This window comes from Scyliorhinus canicula, chromosome 2 (genome assembly GCF_902713615.1).
Source record: "Scyliorhinus canicula chromosome 2, sScyCan1.1, whole genome shotgun sequence".
Taxonomy (NCBI): Eukaryota; Metazoa; Chordata; class Chondrichthyes; order Carcharhiniformes; family Scyliorhinidae; genus Scyliorhinus; species Scyliorhinus canicula.
In genome coordinates, this window is record NC_052147.1 from 58,704,644 (window position 1) to 58,725,880 (window position 21,237).

At 41.1% G+C, this 21,237-nt stretch overlaps 1 protein-coding gene across 4 annotated transcripts in view; it reads left to right on the top strand.

Moving 5' to 3' along the window:
* The first annotated feature begins 380 nt into the window (after positions 1-380).
* Positions 381-21,237, top strand: part of cnih1 (cornichon family AMPA receptor auxiliary protein 1) — a 32,164-nt gene continuing 11,307 nt past the window's right edge. For 2 of the 4 annotated variants that reach the window (XM_038779176.1, XM_038779186.1), the window contains exons 1-4: positions 381-537; positions 1,531-1,599; positions 1,821-1,868; positions 17,582-17,694. In XM_038779176.1, coding sequence (XP_038635104.1) covers positions 457-537; positions 1,531-1,599; positions 1,821-1,868; positions 17,582-17,694 — 311 coding nt within the window. In that variant the 5' untranslated portion in view covers positions 381-456. The remainder of the gene's footprint in view (positions 538-1,530; positions 1,600-1,820; positions 1,869-17,581; positions 17,695-21,237) is intronic. The other 2 variants (XM_038779194.1, XM_038779201.1) reach the window with 1 other exon arrangement.

The following is a 21,237-nucleotide window of genomic DNA, read 5'->3' on the forward strand; positions in this document are numbered from 1 at the left end:
TTTAACGGACATCATCGAGCTCTGGAGGTGCTTCGGACGTGACTGGTCCAGCGTGACCGCGTTGAGTTGCGGGTAGTCGGCGGCTCGATCAGCAGTGCTGGAGAGGCCCCGTGATGACTGTCCGCTGAGGTCGTATTCGTCGAATTGAGGTTTGGTTGATGGCCACAATGGCCATCTCCTCACAGACAGTGACCCAGCAACCAGTTTAGAACTTTGATTTCAATCCTATCGTTGTCCTTTTGCAGACAAGAAGAGAGTGTCTGTGTGACTGGGGCCAGCTGGGGAGAAAGGGATCTGGGAAGTGTTGGCTCACTCCAGCGATGCTGCTTGTGCTGCTGAGCTTTATTTCACATTTCCAGCATCTGCAGTATTTTACTCTTGAATATAGGGGGCGGGGCCGCCGCATCATGACGTCCTGACGTCAGCGCGCCGGCTGCCTGTCTGCCCGGATCCAAGATGGCGTTTACATTCGCGGCCTTTTGTTATATGTTGGCACTGCTCCTCACCGCCGCGCTCATATTCTTTGCCATCTGGCATGTGAGTATTACATTATTCCCGCTTTTATATCCGAGCAGATTTTTTTTTGCTTTTAAATGGCCCATTCTTTTGCGAACGGGATTTCTTCTGGCTGGATGTGGGAGGAGCGATGCTGCCGGTAGATTTGCCGGTTGGTCCTGCTTGTTTGTGGCTGTTGTCGGGCCGAGGGAGGGAGGCATGGAGGTCCCAGATATTTCCCAAAATAAGGCACCTTTTACCTGCTTTCGCCGTTCGTCTCCCTAATACATGCTCATTCAGACTATCTTGTTTAAAGCGACTCCAGCTTCTGGCGCCGGCGCTCTCCTTGAATGGAGCTGAGTGCAATCAGAGATTTGTGATGAGTGTTGCCACAGTCAATGTAAATTAGTTGGGGAATACCCCGATCCTCTGGTTTAACAAGAGAACCATACAATTCCTACAGTGCAGAAGGAGGCTATTCGGCTCATCGAGTCTGCACCGACCCTCTGAAAGAGCACCCCACCTTGGCCCATTCCCCCACCCTATCACTGTGACCCCACCTAACCTTTGAACTCTAAGGGGAAATTTAGCACGGCCAATCCACCTAACATGTTGAGACAGTGGGAGGAAACCGGAGCACCCGGAGGAAACCCACCCAGACATGGGGAGAACATGCAAACTCCACACAATCACCCACGGCTGGAATTGTACCGGGGTCCTTGGTGCTGTGAGGCAGCAGTGCTAATCCACCGTGCCACCAGATAATGTTTATTGTTGTATGCCATTTTATTTTTCTACGATTGTGACCCATGTGTTGCCTCTTGGTTGTGTTCCAGTTTGCTAAATGTTAGGCGAGTGTGGGAATGTAATTCATATTTTTGCATTTTAAAGCCTTATCAAAAAATAGCAGCATATAATAAATTCCACTAGGTTCACCTTTATTTGGTTGAATAATCTTGATTGACCCAATGATTTGTGAACTTGCAAATATGAGGGAAGATAAAATTATGTTAAACCGTTGATACTCTTTTCCAGATTATAGCATTTGATGAATTGAAGACTGACTACAAGAATCCTATAGACCAATGTAATACACTCAATCCTGTAAGTTAATGTGAGGTGATTTTGAATAATTATAAATTGCTTATTTTGCTTTTTATCTAAACATTCTGTTTTCTCTGCCTAGCAAAGTTGTTTCTCTTTGAGTCTGGATTCATGCTTGCCTTCTTCACCTTTGTATTCTGACTTATTAATCTACAGTGATCTTGTCAGCTGTCGTACTAACATTCTTTCAATCTGCTTTTGTCATTTTGTTCGGCACAAAGACAGTTGTAAAGGTCAGAAAGATTAAAAGAGTCAAAATGGCATTAAAGGTTCGTACTAATTTCTAGTTAAAATGCCTTTAATTTAAAAACCCTTTTCTTGGGGTCATATGTGAACGTCTTTCAGATCATAATTGACAGTATACAGGGGTAGAATCAAATTATTTGCAACAAGAATTTTTTTGATCATGAATTAAATAAACGGCTAATATATGGAACTTTTGCAGTTACATTTTAATTTGTATGCTACGCTGACTTGGGCTGATTGTACGAACAAATAATTTGGGACTACGTAACCTTAAGATATTTTGAAATTGGTAAGTTCAGTAAGAATTAAACTTCTCAAGTTAACTTACAAGCTGCAAGCTCAACTGTTGTAAATTTTAAGTGTAAAACAAATTCATTGGGATTACTAAAGATGCACAACAGAAAATGCTGAAGATGCTGTTTAACTGAAAGACTATTGTAAATGACCCAGCCCGGCATCATCAAACATAACACATTCTTGTGCATACAGTGGAACGCTTAATTATTGTTGGTGATCAATATCCATCTTAATATGGGGCTGGTTTAGCTCACTGGGCTAAATCGCTGGCTTTTAAAGCAGACCAAGCAGGCCAGCAGCACGGTTCGATTCCCGTACCAGCCTCCCCGGACAGGCGCCGGAATGTGACGACTAGGGGCTTTTCACAGTAACTTCATTGAAGCCTACTCGTGACAATAAGCGATTTTCATTTTTCATTTCATTTTCATATTGAGATTTTGGTGGGTATTCTTTCATGTAAAGATACATTGAGAAGGCACATTACTTAATTATGTAATTTCCATACATATTCAGTATGCCAGTAAAATAAATCCGACATGCTAGCAAAATGTCTGTCTTTTAATTTGTAGTTTATTGGCTGAAACTCTTGTTCAGACGATCATAAGATAATTATGGATAACAGAGGCCAATTGGAAATCTTAATTTATCCACCAGAAAGGCAATTAATTTCCCCTCTCCCCCACATAGCTGTGGCATGCAGTTGATTCTTAGATGAATCATGGGTTTTTCCCTCCCCAACTATATCAGGAGGTTCATTCCATCCATTCCATCACTTGTATTTGCCGTTTGCTACCTTGAACCCCTAGCCTGACTCTTGCAGTCTAGTTTGAAATAATTTTCCTGACAAATCTTCTCTGCTATTTAATATCTTGTATACCTCTAAAATATTATTCCCTGCCACCTTGGGTATTCAAAATCATGAGGGGTCTGGAGTGAGTCGATAGGGTCAAACTGTTCTCACTTGTGAAAGGATAGAGAATGAGGAGGCAGATATTTAAAGTAATTAGTAAAAGAAGCAATATTGATATGATTAAAAGCATTTCATGGAGCAAATGGTTAGGGCCTGGAATGCTCTACATGGGTGTGCACAGTAAGAAGTCTTACAACACCAGGTTAAAGTCCAACAGGTTTGTTTCAAACACGAGCTTTCGGAGCACGGCTCCTTCTTCAGGTGAATGGAAAGGCTTGTTCCAGAAATGTTTACATTTCTGGAACAAGCCTTTCCATTCACCTGAAGAAGGAGCCGTGCTCCGAAAGCTCGTGTTTGAAACAAACCTGTTGGACTTTAACCTGGTGTTGTAAGACTTCTTACTGTGCTCACCCCAGTCCAACGCCGGCATCTCCACTACATGGGTGTGGTGGAGGCAGGTTCAATTGAAGCAGTCAATTCTGTGATTCTTTCAAAGTTAATGTGCACATTTCTGCAGTTTTCACCATTCAGACCGCAAACTGGGATTCGGCTTTGTGGCACTCCTCTGCAAAGCCTCCCGTGTGAGTGCCTGCCATGTGTCTTAGTATCTTGAACTGGAGGCAGTGCTTCAGGGACTAAGAGTTCCAGCATGACTTCCTCTGATTTGAACCCTTGTTTTGACAATATAATTCAGCATTCATGTTAGCTGTCTGAATTATATTTCATCTGCTATTCTGCCTAGTTAGTTATTTGTAAGATATATTCTAAAATTTCTGACCCCCCCCCCCCCCCCCCCGGTAAATTGTTATGATTCACATTTGACCAATTTATATTGTTTCAGAACCCAAATCATTGATGTAGATTAGAAATGGAATTTTTCAATGAAATATTTGGCAGCATTTAATTTTAAATTTGTTCCAATATAGAGTGCCTGTCACGAGATTTCACGTTAAATTAAGTGGAGGGAAACAATTATCTGTGTCTATCTATGTATCACCCATAAGTACCTATTATGCTGAAACCATTTCACCGTGCAGCATTAACTAATAAAGGAAATGGCTGCCTTGTTGCACAATGCCTCTTGTCTTCGAGCAGAACCGTATTCTGTAAATATGCCAGGCATTAAAATAAATTTAGAGTACCCAATCCATTTTTGCTAATTTAGCGTGGCCAATCCACCTACCCTGCACGTCTTTGGGTTGTGGGGTGAAATCCACGCAAACACGGGGAAAATGTGTAAACTCCACACAGGCAGTGACCAGAGCCGGGATCGAACGTGGGACCTCGGCGCCGTGAGGCAGCAGTGCTAACCACGGTGCCACTGCACTGCCCAATGCCAAGCATTTTTAACGGATTTTAATTGAGATATGTAATCAGTGCAGTAATTTAACATTTCAGGATTGCACATTTGGATCATTATTTTTGTGCAGTACCTCTTACTTAGTTTTTTGAACAAAATACTTCAGGTTTTTTAATGCCCTTGCAATCAAAGTTTTCAGCTTTCATTTTTGTTGCTCATCAAGCAAAGAAGGGTATTCAGTTGAATTTGCAGTTATCACTGACGACACTATCTACAAGGAATTGTGCTTGAATAAATGGAAAAAGGGTCTTTTAATGGAGAGTTTTCTCCCATAAGTAGCTTGAACGCTATGATCTGTTGAAGTTCGTCTTCCTAATTGGAATCCAGTAGTGTTTATAATCTGTACTATTTGAGAGTTCCTATCTCAATGGTGCAGTTTGGGAACTTGAATTCCATTTTTAAAAATAAATTGAAGGGAAAAAAGGCTGTTGGCAATAAAAGTGTCCATGAAGCTGCTAGAATGTCATTAAAACCTGTCTTGTTTACTGCTTATCCTTACCTGGTCTGGCCTATATCCAGTCACACGTATTTGCCTTTTAATTGCCTTCTGAAGTGCCTAGGCAAGTCACTCAGTTGTATCAAACTGCTATTTTGGGCATCAAACTGCTATTTTGGGCAACAAGTGAGAGCAATAAATTCTGCACTTGCAGCAAAATCCACAAAATTAAAATGAATTAAATGTTCAGTTTTTGTCACCGTGGCACAATGTATAGTGCAGTTATCTTGTCTGGATGGTACCCAGTATTTTTTCTTTAATACGTCCCTTCCTAAAGAAAGTAACTGGCTTTATTTCATGGTTGAAGTAATTCATTACAGCATCTCATCCAAAGCAGTTATTCATGCATGAGTGCATACAATCAGCATCAGTGGATTTGACAGTTGAGGTCAGTACAGCTGAGTCTGACCCAGACTTCATATGGTGTTTCTTCATGAACCTCCAGGAGATTTGTATTTGCAATTTTTCTTCTTTCGTCAAAGCCTAATATAGTACTTTCACCTTCGCTACAAAATAATAAGCAAAAACGTTAATGGATTGATTCTAAAAGAGCTTATTGGTCTGTTTGACAGTATCCTTTTTAAAATAGTTTTTCCAATTAAGGGACAATTGTAGCGTGGCTAATCCACCTACCCTGCACTTCTTTGGGTTGTAGGGGTGAGACCCACGCAGATGCGAGGAGAATTTGCAAACTCCACATGGTCAGTGACCCGGGGCTGGGATTGAACCTGGGTCCTTGACGTGAGACAGCAGTTCTAACCACTGTGCCACCGTGCCACCCTTTGTCTGACAGTGACCTGCAATGCAGTGCATTCACTCACTGAACCACTGCTTGCATCCTTCTGCCATTTTATGTAGAGAGACAGGTATTTGACATGGATTTGAAACGTTGTGCAGTATTTCATGGAGTTATATTGCAGAGAATTTTGAGCAGGGAAACTGCCGTTTCGGTATGTGCTGATTTTTATGCTGTACCAGCCTCCCCGAACAGGCGCTGGAATGTGGCGACTAGGGGCTTTTCACAGTAACTTCATTTGAAGCCTACTTGTGACAATAAGCAATTTTCATTTCATTTTTTTTTCTTATGTCCCACACAAGCTTCCTCCAAAGCACTTCATCTAACTGTTGGCATATTCTTCTATTCCTTTTTCCACTTGTATTTATTCAGCTTTCCCTTGGAGCAATGAAGGTATTTGCCTCAAATACAGCATATAGCAGTGAATTCCACAGTCTTAGCACTCTGTATAGAGGTTTCTCCTCAATTCTTTATTAGATTTATTAGTGGTTATCTTGAATTTAGGGTCTCTCATTGTGGTTTCTGCCACAAATGGAAACTTCCTTATACATATCTCATTCTGGTCACCCCACAGCTTGTGGTGTCAGCCTGGCACTGTTGGTACCATTCTCACTTCTGGGTTTAGGTCGCACTCCAGAACTTCACAAAAATCAAAGCTGACGTGTGGTGCTGTCTTTCAGACAGACGTTAAACTGAGACCCTTTTGCTCTCTATCAAGTCCTATTCCATGGCATTATTTTGAAAAAAGTGCAGGAGTGCTCTCTCTGGTGTCCTGACCAATATTTCTCTCTTGTCCAATATCACAAAAACAGATTTTTGATCATTGTCACATTGCTCATTGTGGGAGCTTGCTATGCACAAAAATTGGCTGCCACATTTCCTACAACAGTGACTACACTTCAATGTACTTCATTGTAAATTGCTTTGAACCATCTAGTGGTTGTGAAAAGCGCAGTAAAAATGCAAGGTTTACTTTCTAGAGAAAAAGACTGTTCAGTCTTTCCAGGTAAAAATAACATCACAATTCTTGTAGATCACATAGAGTGAAAATATCAAGAGTTACCCTACTCCGTTAGCTGATACTCACTCAGCAGTGCCACTTTGAAGAACTGGTGAGATGGGGGTGAATAGGTTTAAAAACAAAACTCTATCCCCATCTTGTCTCAAATTGTTTGCAGCCCAGGCACACTTCTGGTTGAAAGGTAAGTGGGAAAGCAGCAAAATCAACATCCATTTTAAGATAATATCTAACCGAAGCTTGTATCTAGAAATGGGGCAGATGATATGATATTGTTGAATTATTAGATTTCCTTACAAATAGTTCCACTTGATCTTGTAATTTAAACAGGATGCTGAAAGATACTATTCATATGTTTGAGACTTGCTATGTTCTGAGATTTACATTCACTATGTTAGGATCTCGGGCGACAACCAAACTATTTGCAATTTGTAAAACTGAGAGGAAATGTTACTGCATCCAGCAGTGATAACAATGACACTGTATGTTAAGACACATTTTAATTTAAACACAGAATTAACCACATTGGCAAAAAAAAGAAAAAGCTTTAGAATTAATAATTACAACAGTTCTTAGGTAAAAGAGAAAACCTTAACCAAGTTCCTAAACCTGCCACTATATTTCAATTAAGCAAACCAGTATATTTCCAATACCATTCATGAATAAAGGTAACAACCAAGTTTCTACTTGCTTATCTCTGTGCAGAATCTTTGGAGAGAGAATTTTTCAGGCCCAAACTGAAACACCTCTGTTCAGATGAAAGATCTAGGACCAACTGCCTTTCAGACAAATCTGGCTCCTCCCATTAATTGGGGCTGGTTTAGCTCACTCAGCTAAATCGCTGGCTTTTAAAGCAAACCAAGCAGGCCAGCAGCACGGTTCGATTCCCGTACCAGCCTCTCCGGACAGGCGCCGGAATGTGGCGACTAGGGGCTTTTCACAGTAACTTCATTGAAGCCTACTCGTGACAATAAGCGATTTTCATTTCATTTCATCATCTGTACCTAGAACATAAGCAATTTTTTCTCTTCTTACAAGATGTCCCTTATTTAACCAAGAACAAACACAATACCTCTCATAAGTTATCTACACTCCAGGGGTCCTTCAAATGTAAACAATATCCCATTAACTAGTTATCTGCAAAAAGGTAATTAGTTCTCAAGATCTAAGAGCAGAGCACTTCATCTGCAAATCAATGATTAACTCACTTTTATGACACCTTAATCACATCTCTAGCAGTCATACTGTCTGTATGCATCTTAACTCAGGTTTCGCTAACATTACTGCAAAAAATATAAAATATGACTTTCTTGCATTCCTCACACCCCCCCCCCCCCCCCCTTAAACAATGAACATAAAAAGATGGCTTCATTTTCCAAAGCTGTTTCAACTTTAAATACTACTCACTACTAACACTAGAACATAGAACAGTACAGCACAGAACAGGCCCTTCGGCCCTCAATGTTGTGCCAAGCCATGATCACCCTACTCAAACACACGTATCCACCCTATACCCGTAACCCAACAACCCCCCCCCCCCTTAACCTTACTTTTTTATTAGGACACTACGGGCAATTTAGCATGGCCAATCCACCTAACCCGCACATCTTTGGACTGTGGGAGGAAACCGGAGCACCCGGAGGAAACCCACGCACACAGGGGGAGGACGTGCAGACTCCACACAGACAGTGACCCAGCCGGGAATCGAACCTGGGACCCTGGAGCTGTGAAGCATTTATGCTAACCACCATGCTACCCTGCTGCTGTTTAACTACTGTTAAACAGATACATATCTCGTCATATTCATGCATGTAAATTTAAACATCAGTACAGTTCATTTGAGTCTTTTCCCCCAACTTTAAACATTCCATTCTTCTCACATCTCAAAGCTGTGATAAAACATCTGCATTTATGTTTTCCCTTCCTGCTACATGTATAATTTTCAAGTTAAATGGTTGTAGAAATAAACTCCATCTAAGCGGTCTTGTGTAATGATTGTTAAACCTCTCCAGAAACTCCAATGGATTATGGCATGGATAAACATTTGTCTACGATGAATTGTTAGCAACATCAATGTCAAAATGTTGCAATGCCAAACTCAGTGTTTGATTTTTGATGGTTGAATACTTCTTTTGATGAACATTTAGTTTTCTGGAACAATAGCCAGCAGGTTTTTCTATACCGTCTCCGCCATCTTGTTATAACACAGCACCAATGCCCACATAACTTGCATTAATGGCCATCTTAAATTGCTTGTTATAATTCAGTGTCGCCAAAACTGGTGCTGTGGTCAACACCGTTTTCAGATTATCAAATGTCTCCTGACATTCTGTTGGCCAATAAACTTTACTGTTTTTCAAAAGTTCAGCCAGTGGAGCAACCACACTGCCAAAGTTTGGCACAAAATTTCTGTAGAAAATACTCGTGGCAAGAAATTTCAAAATTTCTCGTTGACTATTGGGAATTCTCCAGTAGCTTTCGTTTTCATGTTCTGTGGGGCCGTCTGACCCAACAACAAGTAAGGCCTAAGAATGTGACGTGGCCTCACAGCAAACTCACTTAGTAAAGAAACATGCTCTTTCCATGTTTGACTGAACACCACCAGAATACTGCACAATTCTTTAGTTCAGAAATGACCTTGTTGGGTAGCCTTTGGAATGTTGCCGGCGCATTCTTCAGTCCAAATGGCATAACTTTAAACTGGTACAGACCATTTGGCATTACAAAAGCCGAAACTTCCTTCATCCTTCCCGTTAAAGGTACTTGTCAGTATGCTTTTAGGAAGTCAGTTTTGGTAATGAAATTTGCATGTCTCACTTTTTCAATAGTCTATAAGACCAAAAGACATAGGAGCAGAATTGGGCCACTCGGCCCATAGAGTCTGCTCTACCATTCAATCATGGCTGATATTTTTCTCATCCCCATTCTCCTGTCTTCTCCCCATACCCCCTGATTCTCAAATTAATCAAGATTCTACCAAGCGAGTAATAGGACACAAATCAGACTTTGTTACTGCATTGACTTCCCTATAGTCCGCACACAATCGTTTGTGTTCTATCTGGTTTTGGCACCATCACTTTAGGTGAGTTCCAATCACTGCAACTCATTTTAATAATATTCTTAAGCATGCTTTCAATCTCCTTTTGAACCTGTGCCAACTTTAGTGAAATCAGTGTATATGGATGTTACTTAATTGCGTTTCTTCCGGATGCTCTGGTTTCCTCCCATAAGCCCCGAAAGATGAGCTGTTAGGTAATTTGGACATTCTGAATTCTCCCTCCGTATAGCCAAACAGGCGCCGGAATGTGGCAACTAGGGTTTTTCACAGTAACTTCATTGCAGTGTTAATGTAAGCCTACTTGTGACAATAAAGATTATTATTATAATTGGAACAAAACTTCCTACATCAACATCATGTATAATCACCTTTGCGGCCTGGGGCTACGTGCGCACGGTTTTGCGCCAGTCCGTGTCTTGGCGCCGAATCCGGGGGGCGTTCTGCCCCCTGAGCTCGGCGTTCGCACAGCCCAGATACCAGGGCCGTAGATCAAACCCTCTCGAGGCCATAGTACCGACCAGCGATCCTGAGCTGGGCGGCCTCCGAGTCCTCGAACAAACGTCCCGAGGGGGGGGGGGGGGGGCCTGGGGTGGGGAGGGATGGCCCCCGGGGTGGGGAGGGAGGGGACCCCCCGGGGTGGGGAGGGAGGGGGGGGGCAGTGTCAGTCTGTGGGATTTCTGCCTCTCTCTCCCAGCCAGCGGCTGACTCCAAAAAAAAAAAAAAAAAATGTATAATCACCTTTGTACTTCCTAGTTCCCACATATTATTCTCTGTGACTGTAATAGGTCTTTCAGGACACTATGATTTTCCTCTGGAAGGTAATTCAGTCATTTATAGAAATGTCTCATTACTTTCTCCTTGTCCAATCTAATTTGAGGAATATCAAATTCAGAATCATCTGGATTTTTCTCTCCTCCCTGAGTTATAACTACTTACATGTCCTCTTCTTTCCTTCCTTGTCAAGTACCTTTTGATCATATTAACCTGACACATTGTGAGTTTTCCTTCCATCTGGCGCTTTTATCAAATAATTCACCTTGCTCAATTACCTTTCAATTTGATAAGCCCCACTAAATCTTGCTTTTAATGGTTCACCTAACACTGGTCCTAATACTAATACTTTCTCCCCACTACAAAGGTACAAGTTTTTGATCTCTTATCTGCCTCTATTTTCATCATATGTTGTGACAATTTAAAATGCTTTCTAGCTAACTCACCAGCTCTGTAATTTCTCCCTAAAGTTTGACATGTAGTCGCAAACTGTAGTCTCAGAATTCTGGCTCACCAGATTCCCCTTAATCAATTTAAGTCCTCTTATCTCATGACCAAAAATCAATTCAAACTGACTGAATTTAGTTAATTCATTAGCTGCATCCCTATTTGCAAATAGTGTAAATGGAATTTCTTTATCACAATTCTCTGGATAACCCTGACCATAGGCCCTCAACATATCTCTTTACAGTTTGGTGCCACCTTTCTAACGCTCTCTGTAACTCTGGATGATATGCCGTTGATTTAAATTGCAGTACCCTGAAGCTATCCATAACTTCCCTGAATATCTTTTTCAAAAATTCCAATTGGGGGGCAATTTAGCGTGGCCAATCCACCTAACCTTGCACATCTGTGGGTTACTGGGGTGAGACCGTCACAGACACAGGAAGAATGTGCAAACTCCACACTGACAGTGACCCGGGGCTAGGATCGAACCTGGGTCCTAGGATCAAACCTGGGTCCTTGGAGCCGTGAGGCAGCAGTACTAACCACTGCACCACCGTGCCGCCCAACATCCCTGAATAACTTGACATAAAATTTGACCCTTGATCTTATTAAATTTCTTTTGGTAGTCTATCTGGTAAAAATAATTGGTTAACTTCTCTAGAACCCTCTTAGTTGTAATATTTCTTATAGGAAGTCTATTAAGACACATCCATTATAGTCAACAAGTACTGATTTCCACTTTTCATCTTTGGAAGGGGTTCCATGCAATCAATTAGAACCTTAGCAAAACTTCCTCAAATGCCAGAATGGATATTAAGGATGTTGATTTGATTACTGCTTGAGGTTTTCCTGTTACCTGACATTTGTGACATGCACAATGAAATTCAACCACAATCTTGTGCAGTCCAGACCAATAAAATTCTTTGTGTTTTCGCTTATGTTTTCCTTACTCTTAAATGCCCCCCTACTGGAACCTCACGCTATCTGCAAAACCTGTTCTATAACCTACCAGTAATCTAACTTGATGAACGTCTGCCCATTTCTCATCTGCCCGAATGTGGAAAGATCTCCCCTTTCTCACTAGTACATTATTTCTAATGTAATAACACTCCGGTATACACTCAGAATCTATACTTTCTGATACAAAACTGCTTTATCTCTGCATCCTTCTGATGTAATTCTACCAACTTTCCTGAACTAAAGACATCAGCCTCATCCTCCACCTGTTCTTTATCAATAATCTGGCCAAGATTGTTTCTTATAATGAAAACACAGCCTCCCCATCTTAATTCTTGATTTCTCCTCCTCCTGTCTCAACCTGTGGCTTTGTGATCTTGTTACATCACAATCTGGAAACACCCCAGGTCTTGCTTCTTGCAACACCTCAATTGTTTGACTTTCCATTGACTTTCCAATCACAGTAGGCATTACTCCCACCTGTGATCCAGCTAAATCATTACCAAGGATGAGCTGTATCCCTGAAAAAGGTAATTCCTCTATTACTCCTATCACCACTTCATCACCTTTCACTGGGCTCCCTAACCTTACCTTATACAGTATAATGGAATACCACTCATCACTATTAATCCTACATATTGCCACATTTTCTGGCAACACTCCTTCTGAATAACATACCTCCTTATCATGTGCCATCAAAGATTGACTTGCTCCTGTATTGCTTAAGATTTTAACAACCATACCTACTCCACCTTGTACACATGAGGGAAACGTGCCCTTGCAAATAAAATCTGTTAAAAGATCTGACACCTGCTTATCTACTAAACGTTGAACAGGCTATACATATTTTGGCACCTCTTCAGCTGCAACCATGGTTTCTTTTGCCACTTCAATAAACCCTACTGGCTTATCCTGTTTTAAACAGTCTGCTTTCCCAGTACTTCTCTTAAGCCAACACTGCAACTTTAACTTTCTAACTTTATTACAATGAAAACAAGTTTTCTTATCTCTCTCCCGCTCCCATAAGTTTCCTTTGTAAAAATAAATTTAGAGTACCCAATTAATTTTTCCAATTAAGGGGCAATTTAGCGTGGCCAATCCACCTGCACATCTTTGGGTTGTGGGGGCAAAACCCATGCGAACGCTGGGAAAATGTGCAAACTCCACATGGACCGTGACCCAGAGCCGGGCTCGAACTTAGGACCTCGACGCCGTGAGGCAGTAGGGCTAACCCGCTGCCCCATAAGTTTCTCTTATAACCTGCAGTAAAAATCTCTTCAATATCTCCAACTATACCCCATGTGGATTTTTAATTTTCCACTTTCTATCCATCACAGACTGAAAATAATGTGTAAAACCAAACCTTGATTTATGAACTAATTGAAAATCATTGCCATTTCTGCTGCTTGTCTAGCGATTTTAACGCTTCCACATGGGTCTCACTACTGTAGAAAGTGAATCTTTAAATTCCTCCAGAATAATAATGTCCCGAAGAGCGTCAGCATTCAGGTCTATGTTTAATGCTCTTATCCACCTGTCAAAGTTATGTTTGATTCTTTCAAATTCTATGTACGTCTGACTTGGTTCTTTCGTTATATTTCTAAACTTGTCCATAGGCTTCTGGTACTAGTTCATATGCACTTAAAATAGCTTTTTTCACATCATATTCCCTAGGTGCCTACTCTGCAATGAAGCAAATACTTTGCTAGCTCTGCCTACTAATTTTGATTGAACCAACCATACTCACATGGTTTTTGGCCAATTAAATTGTTTAGTTACAAGCAGTGCTTGAACATATTTAAACAAATTCCCACTAGGATTTGGACTACGAAGGGGTATTCCTCCCTCTAGACTTTCCTCATCTTCTGCCGTAAAGGATTGGAGTTAAAGTTGATGTGTTCCGTGCCGTTCCAATTCCCTCTCCTTCAGGTCCATTTTCTGAAGTTCAAATTCTCTCCTTGCCATTGCCTCTCGCTTTTTCTTTCTCTGCCCTCTCTTTTTCTTTGCTTCTAATTCCAGCTGTCTCATTTTTTCAGCATGCTGAAATTGTTTAATTTGCAACTGGAGCTTGGCTAATTCCAATAATATTAGCTCCGGCTGTGTATCTGGCATCTCTTCCAAATTTAAATGCTAAGATATCATTTTAATTACATCTACTGTCTTCACCCCTGCAGATAAATTCAATTGCAACTTGTCCACCAATTCCAAAAGTTTTGTTTTAATCACCTTTTGTAATAACAATAATCTTTATTAGTGTCACAAGTAGGCTTACATTAACACTGCAATGAAGTTACTGTGAAAATCCCCTAGTCTCCACACTATGGTACCGGTTCGGGTACACTGAGGGAGAATTCAGAATGTCCAATTCACCTAACGAGCTCATCTTTCTGGACTTGTGGAGGGAAACTGGAGCACCTGGAGGAAATCCACAAAGACACGGTGAGAATGTGCAGACTCCGCACAGAGAGTGACCCAATCCGGGAATTGAACCCGGGTCTCTGACACTGGGAGCAAGTGAAAGGAGGAACCCCCCCCCCCCTCGACTCATAGAGCCTCTTATAGCACGTCTCGAACACCCCATTCACCGTCTCCGGCATCGCCACCAGCGTACCCTTATCATCCCTAACTCTATTGATCTCCTTCGCCACATCCTGTTTTCTCAACTGATGGGCCAACAGTTTGCATGCCCATTCTCATACACTGCTCCTCTGGCTCTCCGCAGCTGCCCCACTGCCTTCCCTGTAGAAACTAGCCCAAACTTCACCTGTAGCCTCTGCCTCCTTCAACAGCCAAGCCTCTAGCTTCTCCGAGTATCTCCTGTCCACCCTCAAATTCTTGCCCTCTCCTCCCGCTCAGTTTTCTCCTTATGCACCCAAATTGATATAACCCCCACTACAACCTTGAGTGCCTCCCACAGCGTGGCGGCTGTGACCTCCCCATGTCGTTCGGCTCCATGTAGCCCCGAATGGCAGCCCACCCTCACCTGTTTGCACATCTCCTCATCCGCCAGCAACCTCCCATCCAACCTCCACTGAGGGTGCTGCGCGCAAATCCACCCAGTGCAGCGCGTAGTTGGAAACCACAATAGTCGAATACTCCGACTCAGACACCCCTGCCAGCAACGTCTTGTCCAACACAAATATATCAATCACGGAATACACCTGGTGCACATGGGGAAGTGCGAAAACTCCTTCATCCTTGGCCTCCCAAACCTCCACTGTTCCACCACCTCCCCCCATCTTTTAACCAACCTTCTGCAAAATAATACTACCAATTTAAAAGAAACCATTTACTTGAAAGTAAAAATATTGTTTGACCTATCCAGAATACTACTGGGCTAGCAATAAACAAATCCTGTCATAGTTAATTATCAAATTGAATTCAGTAAATTTATGAGCTAGCGCCAGAAAATGACCAGGAAAGTTTACAGGTTTAAAAACTCAAATTGTTCATCTGTCCTTGAGGAAGGAAATTGCCGTATATGTCTCCGTTTCGAGACTGCTGGTGACTCCAGTCCTACAATTTGTAACGAGATCTTGGTAATATGGGAGGGTGTAAGGGCAGTACGGTAACGCTGTGGTTAGCACTCCTGCTTCACAGCGCCGAGGTCCCAAGTTTGACCCCGGCTCTTGGTTGCTGTCCGTGTGGAGTTTGCACATTCTCCCCGTGTTTGCGTGGGTTTCGCCCAACAACCCAAAGATCTGCAGGGTAGGTTTATTGGCAACGTTAAATTGACCCTTAATTGGAAAAAATGAATTGGGTACTCTAAATTTAAAAAACAAATATGGATGGATAGTAAATACCACCTTACCAGTGTCCCCCATAGCATAAAAACAGATGGAACAAAACTTTGCTATTTATGTTTTGTGTCCACTGTAAACATGCACTGTTTGAAATATTAAAGTAAGCAATGCTTATCACTGCACTCTACTTTCCATATGGTGTGAGTATATTATCTGCCAATTTCCATTATTCTGTTTTGGAGTTGTCCTTCTATTGTGGCATCTAATCAAAATTGCACTGTGCCGTGCTCACCCTCAACCCACATTTCAAAGTCTGGAAGCAACCATTTAATTCTGCAAATTGTAACCTTCACTGGCCTACACTCAAGAATATTATGAAAAATATTATGTTAATGAATGCAAGGCGATAAACATTGTTGTATGGTATGTACTGCCATGCTGAGGACATCTTAAGAGTGCCTATTGAATGTGACCTCACAGCAAAAATCTTCCTTAAATTGACAATTAGACTTGGATACTCTAATAAAGGTGATTGAAAAGTTGAATGATTAACACAGGAATACGAAGGGTCTTACACTGGGTGGAGGTTAAAGCATACTGTTGGGTAGAGTAAAGCGAACCATACTCCATATCTGGTCAATTGTATCTGATTTATGAATGTTTGATATTGAAATTTGGAGACAAAAATTGCAAAAATATTCTGTTACCAGCATTGACATCCTTCATGTTGATGAATACAACATTCATATCCAAATATTTGAACGAGAAAGATGAATTCTAGATTTTAAAAAATGTCTTCACTTTTCTGGTCTTTTCTCTTCCATCCTGTTTTATATTAGCTTTTTCTTTTGACCTTTTTCTGTTTTTTTTTTATTAAACCAACCTTGAAGCATATGGCGTTTTGTTCCTAAACCGACAGGTCCTGCCAATTGAGTCACTGATGTCTGAAGATTCAACTCTTGACACTTTTTTTCAGTGTCAAATTTAAAGTGAGATCACTCAACCAAGTTATTTTGTTTACATCACAGTTGTGTATGGGTGAAACCCAGTTGTCTAGGGATTAAACTTAATTAAAAACAAGCTGCAAAATTAGAGACTACATCTTAAATATTTAAGACATCTAAACAGCAGAATGTCCAATTACCATAAACTTGCATGTTGTGTGGCTGCTACATACCTTGCTTTACTCCAAACTGCTGTTCCTGTTTATGCTTACAGCTCTGTAATTTGTACGGGATTTTTAAAAGAACAATTCTGCTCCACGTTCTGCTCCCATTGTTCTGACATGCCAACCTAATATCAGGTGTGCAACTGCTTCAGGACGTTTAAATACTTCAGTATATTTAAACAAAAACTTAGATTGCCCAATTTTTTTTTCCAATTAAAGGGCAATTTAACATGGCCAATTCACCTACCCTGCACATCTTTTGGGTTGTAGGGGTGAGACCCACGCAGACACAGGGGGGAAAGTGCAAACTCCACACGGACAGTTACCCGGGATCGAACCCGGGTCCTCAGTGCCGCGAGGCAGCTGTGCTAACGACTGTGCCACCGTGCTGCCCATACTTCAGAATATTTTTGAGTTAATCTTTACATTTTTATTTGAAATAAATAGTTTGGTTTATTTCCTTATGATTTGATGCAGCTTTGTTTTGGTTTGTATCAGATGTGATCCAATTTGTTTTCCCGTATTGTAAGTAGTGCTGGCGACTGGCACATTTACATAGAACTTTTAGAATGGGAAAGCAGTTTTAATGACTCTGAAACATTGGCCCGATTGGATACCAATTAATTTTTTAAAAATCCAATGGGCTATTTTTAGCCGTAATATAAAGGTAAAATAAATCTAGTACATCACACTCATTTTAAGGTTTTTCTTTCAGCTGGTACTTCCTGAGTACCTCATCCATGCCTTCTTCTGTGTCATGTTCCTCTGTGCAACAGAATGGCTTACATTGGGTGTCAATATGCCATTGTTGGGCTATCACATCTGGAGGTAAGTACCTATTGTCTACCATTTTATACTGAATATATTTATGTTTTGCTTTAAATAGATAATTGAATTTATTGTGCCAAATATGCAGCATTCATCTTGTAGTTTATTTGCAGCTATTTTTATACTCTTTATATTTTAGCTCTACATTGTGTTTTTCCTGAAGCCTAGCGCACAATCTTTCCTATTTATGAGTACATTTGCCTGGTGGTACAGAACTTGAAAATATTGAAGAGAAATGTTTTGCCAGAGTTTTTTGCCTTGCTGATCAGGACGGATGCTAGAATATCAAACTTTAAACCATCGCATCAATTTGTGCTACAGGAGAAAAGGCTGCTAATTGGTTGGCACATTGACTCTGGTTGAGGTGTTCCATGGAGACAGCAACAGAGAACCAAAGGTTCCTGTGTAATTCAAACAAGGTGCAAGGTTTAAAAATATTTCTTTTATATGTCCTACGAATGAATGTATATAATTTCTAGCAAGTCTAAATGAGTCACATGACAAGCTAAACTGATTATTCTTAATTGGGTTAATGTAGATACTAATTCACTCAGGGTTATTTAGCAAATGCTGCCCAATAAGGGAATCACATCGAACAGTAGACATTTTGCTTTGCGTTTGGCAGGTGAACAAATAGCTAGGGCTCTATTTACAAGATTTCTGATAAGGCCAATCTTATGGCAGACAGATGTATTCAAATCCCAACATGTATATTGACCAGGGAAGCTATGCCTCCATGTATTACAAGATTGTAAAATAGAGCCCTAGCTGTTTGCTCACCTTGCAAGATTAACACAGCGACACTGCGTCAAAGCTAGCTTGTGGGACAGTGGCTAGCCTGATCAGGGGTGGGATTCTCCGCCCTGCTGCGCCACATTTCTGCCCCGACCAGCCGGTGGGATTCTCCGTTATGCCAACCGGTCAATGGGGTTTCCCATTGTGGGGCAGCCCCACGCCGTCGGGAAACCCTGGGTGCCGGCATAACGGAGAATCACGGCGGCGGAGAATCCCGCCAGGTCATTGGTTACTGTGTTTTCTACAAACTCACAAATAGACCAAAGGCTTCCACCTTCAGACCTGAAAAGTGCCTGGTCTATCTCAGAATTACCCCGGAGAGGTAAAGCATGTCAAAAATTTGAACATCAGGTTAAGGCAGCCTTTCCACACTACTGCTATGCAGTGACAACATGACGTATTTGCCACTAACAGATATTCTCATCAGTCCAAAAAGACGCTCTACCTACCAAACAATTTGGCAATGTCTTGCATGAATTTCAGTGCTAGTCTGATGCCAAGTACATGGCAATGCATCCCAGTGATTGGCTGATTGAAACAAATAGCATGTTCCTTTGGTTGTTTCTAAGAATACGGACCATACTCAACTAGCCCGCACTTGCAACATCCAAAACAAACGTCTGATGTTGGATGCGACTCTGTGATTGGGCAGCACTTGCTGAACAATCTTGAGTGCACTTAAAGCAATGACAACCAATGTAAGATAATCAGCCAAGCCCATGACATGTCTCATTTAATTTGCTGGAAGCGATGCATGTTCATATGCAGGGACCTGTTGTTTGTAAGCAAAAGGAATATGTTCAGGCCGTGCACCTTTTTTGATTTCGCAGGAGCTCAGAGAACCTATAGCTCTCTGTTGCTTTCTCCATGGCAAGGTCTCTGCTAATCAGAGTTGGCTTGCCAACTGATTACCTTTTTCTCCTGTGGTATAAATTGCTGTGAATGTTTAAAATTTGGCATACTTAAGTTTACCCTGATGAGTGAAACTGAAAAGCTTTGGCAACATGGCTCTCTTTTCAGCAATATATAAGCACGATGGAGCACTGAAATTCTGAAAAATTGGATAAGAGTTAGAGATGCCAGAGTGGAACATTTTTTGCTTTATTACGATTTGATAATTCAGCTTATTCTGCTTTTAATGCCAAATTTGTTGGAATTTGAATTTAACCCTGTAAACATTCTTCCAAATCTATAATTAAAATTGTTGTAAATATGCAAAACCTGGCAGAAGAGTGCATAATAAATTTCATCAGTTGAGATTGTTTCGAATTGAACAATAACATTACTAAAATATTCATTAGGCCTCAAAGTCACAATAGACCTATTGGACTCTATTTTCAAACTGCAGTTGAGACCCCAAAGCATAAATAATTTTCAAGTCCTGATTCCACAGGACTTAAATGCCTGAATTGGGCTGGAGATGAACTGGGACCCAAATAGTGGTGCTAAGCGTTACCAGGAAGTGGAAATGCCTGCGAAGCATGAAAAGCAAGGCAGAAAGCAGCTATAGTGGGGCTTCCTGTTGCCTTGTAGATGAGAGGGCCAGCAACCTGATCCTGCACTGAAGTGACCAAAACAGCTAACTAAAAGATTTTGTGCCCATTTTGAAGCAAGATCCTCTAGTTTCTAAAACTTTCCATCATAAAAATATCTGTTAATTTCTGCCCACATTGAGCCCAGCAGCACCAGACTGTTCAGACTTTGATGATTTAATAATTGAAAATCGCTGCCTTGCTCTCCCCGGCCCATTAACAAACTCCTCAAGGAGCTTAACAGGCTGTTAATTGGAGTCGAGCAAATTCCCCCCACCTGTTCTCACTTTGAAACTATCTAGAAAGCACTATTTTCAAAGCGCACCTGCTTATGTTCTGGCCCCCCCGGTGTACAGTCGAAAATCTGGGTCCTTATGGCACTGACTAGAAATAGAAGCTAACAATCTGAATGATAAATGGAAAATAATATTTGAAGCAATAATATTATACATTTTAACATTTTGACAACAAATAAACTCAACTCCGACACCACACCCCCTTGATGGCAATCAGATACAAACAGTGTAAGATAAATAAACCCGATCTCTCGTGGAACCCCTCATCTGCCCCTCTCGGAGCATATTTCACCTTCTCCAAATCCAGGAACCTTACATCCCTCAGCCAATGCAATGAAGAGTTTAGCAGATGTATTGCTTAAGTTACTGCACGCACATAAGGTCCAGGTTGCAATGTCATTTGTGTACAGGAAATTGAGTTTGAACATGTTAACACTTGCCTTGGTTTTGATGTTTTAAAGCACACCTATATAATTTGAGGCTTTACTAAGTTGAGACCTGATATACTGGTCAATATCCATTATATTGGATAATGTATGTTGTGGCCTACAAAATGTAGAATTTACCAGTAGCTTTTTCAAACTCCATCTTTTCTATGGTGGAATCATCAGAAATAAATAGCAAGAACCATAAAATTCTGCATAGGTTCTGAAAGAAATGCTCACCAAGGCCATGGATACATACTTGTATGCAAGTTTTCATACAGAACTGTATAGTGGCTTTTGAATTCACACATTAATTGCCACATGTTTCATAATGTTAAAAGAAAACATGTTCTGTAGCACAGTATTTCATTTTAAATGTCTCAAAATACTTCAGACAAATCAAATAAGTGTGGTTATTATTATGTAGGGAAATGTTGCAGCTAATTAGTACAAAGCAAAGACCCATAAACACTGACGAGCTGAATGAAAAATTGG